Source organism: Populus alba, chromosome 17, assembly GCF_005239225.2.
Source record: "Populus alba chromosome 17, ASM523922v2, whole genome shotgun sequence".
In the NCBI taxonomy this organism is placed as follows: Eukaryota; Viridiplantae; Streptophyta; class Magnoliopsida; order Malpighiales; family Salicaceae; genus Populus; species Populus alba.
The window spans coordinates 3,889,559-3,897,455 of record NC_133300.1 but is presented as its reverse complement, the minus strand read 5'-3'; the positions used below and the strand labels follow the sequence as shown (position 1 = coordinate 3,897,455).

Sequence of the window (7,897 nt, the reverse complement as noted above, 5' to 3'; positions counted from 1 at the left end):
TACAAGTACAAGAAATGGTCCCTCTATCCCCTATTTATATAAGAGACATGGAAAAGTACCGTTGCTGCTATCCACTTCCTTTTAAAATAAAAAATTCCTGGGTATAACATTAAGAAATAATTTAATTGATCATGTTTTGAGTTTATTTTTTAATAATTACAAGTTTAAATATTTTCAAGCTCACTAGAGACTTACATAATAAATAATAATAATAAAAAAATATCCAGGTATTAAACAAGAAAAAAAGTGATCAACAACATATAAAACCTGATAAATTCGTTGGTGGTGAGATGGGGATATTGAAACCGAGATCATGCATTAATTATTGAGGTTTCGTTTAATCTGAAGATGATCTTAAAAGAAGAGAATTTTGAGAGGAAACAAGTACAAACTCAATTTTAGGACAATACAACAAGAATTTGATACGATGTTATTAGTTCAGAACTACACAAACCCAAAATGAAACGGCAATCTAAACAATAACAGTCCAGCCCATCATTACGTAGGAATAATGAACCTAAACAAGATAAAATCCTAGAATAGCGATTTTACGGAAGTGATAGTCTGTATCAACGTGAGGATCAGCAGGATAGCTGCTGCAACAGTTGCCGTACTTCTCCAAACATTGGTGAAATATACAAGTTTCAAGGTTGCCTTTCTATAGTTCCAGCGGTTCTTTCCATGGTCATTCATCTTCTGACAGATATCATCGTAACAAGTGGAAGTTTCGCCAATATTTTCGTTAAGCTTGTTAATCATATTTGAAAGTGCGGCATCGTCACCTAGCCAGTGGAGAATGATTCCCTTTCGGACTAGCAAACCCACGTCTTCTGCACTGTTGATAAGATGGTCCAGAAACTTAATGTAATTGCATATGTAAGCTTCAAACGGTTTGTAGCACTGCTCCAAGGCCATGATATTTCGTACAAAACGTTCGAAGCTGTAATCAACTTCCAAGCGTGGCATTTCCAACACTCCTTTCTCAAATCTTATATTAACCATGCATTTCTCTTCGGCGACCCGAAACCTCACTCCTGCCTTGCGAAGCATGACGGCGCTATATTTCAGCTTGATATTACGGAAAGTAAAATCTCTCTCACTGACTCCATGCAGCATTAAATTCCTAAGTAAATCAGTGAGGTGCCTGCTTTCCTTTACTTTCGGGTCGTTGTTTACCCGCATTAAATCTGGAAACGCATTCTTTCCAAAATGTAAGGTAGCAAGACGAAGAAAAGGAATGCTTGGTAACTCTTGGCGAGCGCTATGGACCTCGTCATATATTTCCTCAATAATGAAGAAAGGTAGTTGGTTTTCAAGTAGCTTCAAGTCTTCTTTTATGTCGAACATCATCCAAGGCTCTAAATTCTTAGGACCATCATTTGACTCCTTTATAAACTCAATAATGAAGACGGCATCCAGCAGGATCATCTCTATGAAATCCATGCCCCCAATTTTGTCGAAGTTCTTTGAATAATATTGTCGGATATTCTTTTCTTTATTCCGAATGATGTTCACAAGATCCATAATTCTCTCCTCACTCATCCTATGATTCCTTTTAAACTCTCTAAAACATATCAATTTCTCCCTTTCCATGATCTCTAGTTTGGCATCGCCGTGGTGAAGAGGACCTATTGAAATCAGTTGTGGAGTGTAGGCTTCCGGTTTTACGTTTCTAAGCAAATTGGGAACCTTGTAGATACAGCGCTTAGACAGGTCCTGTTGAGGTGGGGACGAATCCAACTTAATGTTAAGCCGTGTCATAATATTTCTAGTCATATCATAATCTTCCCCATTTGATGCTCTTGCTCCTTCAAATTCGATATTCATTCTTGAAGCACATGCAGTACTGAGTTTAACCATTTCCGGTCTGCAGGTTCGGTGAAACAAACCAAGAATGAATGGAAGGGGTATATATATAGCTCAATTTTGATTTTTTTTTTTTTTGAGATATATGTACTAATATAGTAATTTCTGTGTTATTTCACAAAATTAAGGCACTTTTTTATTCATGACATTTTATGTTCCTAAAATTTAGTAGCACCAATCACAAAAAATGTAAAATTTTGAAATTTCAAGTTACATCTTTTTTATTTAAATTTACATTCAAAATTTACATCTTTTTTTATATTTAAATTTAAATTTACATCAAAATTTCAAGGCATAAACTTTTAGATGCCATCAATTGGTGAATAACTACTCCCAAAAACCAAATCATTGAGGAAAACTCGTCATCACTTGCAAGTGAGTTAAAAAATACAAAAAATAAATTTAAACCAGAGATGTCTTTACATTTTAAAGGACTCCTTATGGCTCCATTGTTGCACATACATTTTTATTTTATTTTTCTCATTTACAATCTATCAATAATCTTTATATCCTACATATAACTCAACTTTCATGTCCTTTTTGACGACTCTATATCTTTCACCAATAACACCTTTTCTTCTTCTTTTTTCTACCTCTCTTCCTCTAACTCATTTTCTTCTTCTCTATGTATCCCCCTCAATGTAACTCATTCTTTTCTCTCTTTTTATCACTTAAACATACAATTTTTCTTCATATCCACCTCTTCTGCTCTAAATCAATCTCTTTTAAATTCCAACCAATTCTCTTTTCCTCTGTCTCCTACACTCTATTTCACTCCTCCCTCCATCCCTCTCATCTTAACACATAACCTCACCTTTTAAAAATCTACCAAGGGTTAGCATCTAGGTAATTTGAATAGAAAATTGTCATTTTCTGAATTTTTTGATTTCTTATTCGTTTTTTTTACTCAGAATCTTTATAATCAATTAAACAAGTCGAGTAATTCTGGTAAACTAAATTATCTAAATTTTATACCCTATTGGTTTGGATAATTTAGGATTTATTGAACGATGCTCACTCCTAATATCTATTATATTTTCTCTTATAAATTAAGTTTTTTTTTTTATTATTAAAATGGATTAACTAAAAGCTAACTTGATATTTGTGTTTCGTTATTGAATTGAAAATGATGTTGGCACTATCTCAAAAAAAGAAAGAAAGATGAAGTCAGCTTGGAATGCTTATACATATATTGAACCATGCACGTAATGTCTGCAGAGCTTAAAATAATTCCACAACGTAAACTCTCAAAAAAACCAGACATTTCAAAGAACAAAACAAGTTAGTGCTGACCTGAGCGAGATCAGACGACTGTATCTCTATATATATGTTCCCAAGCACCGAGCCTCTTTTCCTATATATTGCAGCGACCCTCTCTCTCTCTCTCTCTCTCTCTCTCTCTCTCTCTCTTGCTCTTACCAAGCCAAATGGTTGCGCCAAATATATATGCCAGGACCAGTAATTGAAAATCACAATAATAAAGAGGCATGTGTATTAGATTCTGTTTTGTATGATTTTCGTAAATTGATTTAAGTTTTTTTCTTTAACTTTTAATTTATAGATTCTTCTTATACTTCTTCTCTTCTTCAAAAAATTGATTCAAATCATTGTCATCAAGCATATTTTTAACTTAAGATTATTTTAACTTATTATTATTATCCCAAGTTATTTATAAAAAGCAACTTTTGAATTATTGTTCTTATTGTGTATGTTTCCCATCAATGGTGGGTCTTAGCATGGACACTAGCATTAATTCACTTCTCTTTTCTTTCTTTTCATTTCTTTCTGAAAGTATATGACCATTTTGTTTTCTTCTGTTTTTGTGAATGTATGAGTTTGATAAGAAGAATCAAGACAACCTTTGTTTCACACGCATATGGGTTTATATTTCACTTTTCTTTTCTTTTTGAATGTATATGACCCACTTTTTTCTTTTTCTTTTTTAAGACTGTATGAGTTTAATAAGAAGAATAAAGACAACCTTACCTTATCAACTCTCATGATCTGCCTTTCACAAAAAAAAAAAAAAATTTAAAAAAAAAAATATATCACATCACATATGATATTGTATTTTTATGGCGTTGAGAAAAAGAAATTTGAGACATACAATATGCATTTTGTAAGTTAGATAGATATTTTAAAAAGCAATTTTATAGTAATTTTTTTTTTTAAATGATCAAACAGTCACACTCTCCACGTGCGGAATTAAGAGTTTTTTTTTCTAACAAAACAAAGAAAAAAAACCCTTTTAAATGTTGTCATTATCCTAGTTTACATGTACTTAATCGTCTTATAACTTGGTATGTCAGGGATTGCATGCAGACAGCCAGAAGCTAACTAATTAAGAATAACTTGTTATACACTTTATCCCTAGCTTGTTAGGATCTTAGCATAATTCACTTCTCTGTTCTTTTCTTTCCTTTTCTTTCTGAAAGTATATGAACACTTTTTTTCTTTTGTTTTTGAGAATGTATGAGTTTGATAAGAAGAATCAAGACAACTTTTTTCACACTCATATAGGTTATATTTCATTTTTCTTTTCTTTTTGAATGTACATAACCACTTTTCTAATAAAATAAACCAAGAATCATATATATCAATAAATAGTAAATAAATTATTAACATTAATTAAGTTGAGAAGTTAAGAGATAAATATATATTAAGATATTTATCAAGTTTTTTTAGTTTCTAATCTGCACCCCATGGGTCCCACAATAATTGATTATAATTAAAATGTTGAAAATTAAAAGTAAGATCGGGTGGGAAGTAACTACAATGATATGATCAGTTAGCATTTTAATTGATAAGTCATAGCCTAAATCTGCTTTCTTTTCTCACTTACAAAATGACTATAAAAACATTGGATTTCAAAGAGACTGTTGTGATCATGAAGACATATATACAATCTACCATCAGTTGCAGAACTATGGTGAATTATTTTGAGAAATTATATACAATAATCACGAATATTGAATCAAATTAACACTAATCGATATACTAATGAGAAGGAGGATATAATACCACATGTAAAATATCAATATAGTAAGAAGCGTGCTATGATACCACATATAAAAATAACTTTAATGATATGCCGAGTATATAAACACAAAAAAAAAAATTAATAGAATCCACATCTCTTACCATGATTAATTGAAGTATTGAAGTAATTATCTAAAAGAATCTTGTATCGTTAACAATATAGAGTCTTCTAATCTAAGCTAAATTTTTAGATTATTGTATGTGGATGGAAAAAAATGTATTAATAATATAGTTAGGTTGGATTTGAGCTCATAATTATATCCAACTCAAAGTTCTTATATTTTTATAAATTATAAACCCAATTTATTTATTTTTTTTAGATTGAATATATTATATCAGGCTAAATTTTTTTTAAAAATATTATAGATATTTATGAGTTAAATTTATATTGCTAATTTTTACAAGTTGAATTTAATTAGAACTAAGTTTTTGGCTTAATAAATTAGCCAAAAACCTGTTATAAGTTGTATTAAATAATTTAGCAATTGAATAAATTTATTAAAATAAAAGAAATCAATTGCAACAAAAAAAAAAAAATCTATAACAACAAATTAAATTTATCTTAATTGGAATTCTTGCATTATTATGTGAGAAAGCTTTATTTCGAATTATGGAATGTGGGTATTATCATATTTAGTGTTCGATTCTCTTAGTATAAATAGTGTTTTTAACATAAAACATATAATTGTGGATTCTTTTCTGTGAAACCAGCCAATGTGAAACGAGCCACCTAAGTCAACAATGGTGGGAGTCAACAATGGTGGTGAAGCCATCCTTCCTTAGTCACAAATTGTAGGCACCAAACTTGTGCCAAACTTATGCCACTTGCCTTGCCCCTTGTATTTGCATGGATGTTTGCCTATAAATAGGCAATGCATCCAAGCATTGAAAACACACCATAAGAGAGAAACAAGAGAGGAAGAGGAGAGTGAAGAGGGAAAATAATCCCACAAAGTTATGAGGTATTTGTGAGAGAGTAAGTGAGGTGTTTTCTCCTAGTAATAGAGAGATTCTTAGTTGTTCTCCTATTATATGAGAGAGGTTGTAATTCCCACATTACTAGTAAAATCCTTCTATACTTGCCCGTGGACGTAGCCTAATTGGGTGAACCACGTAAATTCTTGTGTGTCTCATTTCTCATTTAAGCCTTTTATCTTGTCGGGTTTGCATGCCAGTATCCTAACAGTGGTATCAGAGCCTTCCTGGTTGGTGTTGTTAACACACAAAAGTTATTCGTGTATACGGTTACTATTCACGTCTACGACACTATTCACCTATACGGCACTATTCATCCATACGGTACTGTTCACTTTCGTTACTGCTGGCGTATATAGAAAGTCATTGCGGTGATTAAATACAGTCTAGGAAGTTCTGTCTAAGGAGATTGGGTTTTAAGCGGGACCGTTTGTGACCCCTCCAATCTTTCCTGGGAACTTACTTAGTGAAGTATTATTCACACGATACTATTTCTATATACGTTACAAATCTGTGAAACGGTGATAGCTGAATAGATCTCGGTGAATACAATGGCAGCAAAGTACGAGATTGAGAGGTTCAAGGGGAGTAATTTCTCACTGTGGAAAATGAGAATCAAGGCAATCTTGAGGAAAGACAATTGCTTGGCAGCAATTGGGGATCGGCCCGCGGAGATCACTGATAATGCAAAATGGAATGAGATGGATGGCAATGCTATTGCTAACATACATTTAGCATTAATTGATGAAGTATTATCAAGTGTGGCGGAGAAGAAAACAGCTAAGGAGATATGGGAGACTCTAACAAAGCTATATGAGTCCAAGTCTTTGCACACTAAGATTTTCTTAAAGCGAAGACTTTATACCCTTCGAATGGCAGAAACCACGACGGTGACTGACCACATCAACACAATAAGAACTTTATTTTCACAACTCACTACGTTGGGTCAACAAATAGAGGAAAATGAACGTGCAGAGCTTCTACTTCAAAGTCTTCCTGATTCGTATGATCAGCTCATTATCAACTTGACCAATAATATCCTCTCAGACTATTTAGTCTTCGATGATGTTGCAGCCGCTATCTTGGAAGAAGAAAATAGGCGCAAAAACAAAGGAGACAGAAACAGTTCAAACCAAGCAGAGGCGTTATTGGTGTCAAGAGGAAGATCAACGGAGTGTGGCTCTAGTGGGAGTCAAAGGCAGGGGAGGTCCAAATCAAGAAGTAAGAAGATGATGAAATGCTACAACTGTGGCAGAAAAGGGCACTTCAAAAAGGACTGTTGGTTTAAAAAGGGTATAGAGAATACTGCAGAGTCATCAAGACCTCAAGGATGTGTTGCAAGCACCTCAGAAGATGGAGAAATTTTATATAGTGAAGCAACAACAAGCTCTACAGATAGAGAAGAGCTCACTGAGGTCTAGCTAATGGATTCAGGAGCAACATGGCATATGACCCCTAGACGAGATTGGTTCCATACATATGAACCTATCTCTGGAGGCACAGTGTTCATGGGTGATAATCATGTTGTAGAGATTTCTGGCATTGGCACCATCAAATTGAAGATGTATGATGGCTTAATTCGTACTATTTCAGGAGTGCGACATGTGAAAGACTTAAAGAAGAATCTTTTGTCCATAGGACAATTTGATAGTCTTGGCTGTAAGATCCGAACAGACAATGGAATCATGAAAATTATCAAAGGCACGCTGGTGGTTTTAAAGGCAAGAAAGACAGTTGCAAACATGTTTGTATTAATGGGAGAAACGCATCATGGGGCAGAAGCATCAGTTGCATCAGCCAGTCCTGCAGAAGAGAAGACGATGATGTGGCATCAAAAACTAGGCCACATGTCAGAGAAAGGTTTAAAGGTTCTCTCTGATCAGAAGTTACTCCCTGGGCTTACAAAGGTTACTTTACCCTTTTGTGAGCACTGTGTTACAAGCAAACAACATAGGTTGAAGTTTGGCACGTCAACAACTAAGAGCAAATGCATCTTAGACCTGATTCACTCTGATGT

At 33.5% G+C, this 7,897-nt stretch overlaps 1 protein-coding gene across 1 annotated transcript; it reads right to left on the bottom strand.

Annotated features, from left to right (window-relative positions):
- Window positions 1-368: 368 nt before the first annotated feature.
- On the bottom strand, window positions 369-1,959 carry LOC118041012 (UPF0481 protein At3g47200). The gene has a single exon (XM_035048104.2). The coding sequence runs from the start codon at window positions 1,858-1,860 to the stop codon at window positions 535-537; it is 1,326 nt and encodes a 441-aa protein (XP_034903995.1). The 5' UTR covers window positions 1,861-1,959; the 3' UTR covers window positions 369-534.
- Between the last annotated feature and the right edge of the window lie 5,938 nt (window positions 1,960-7,897).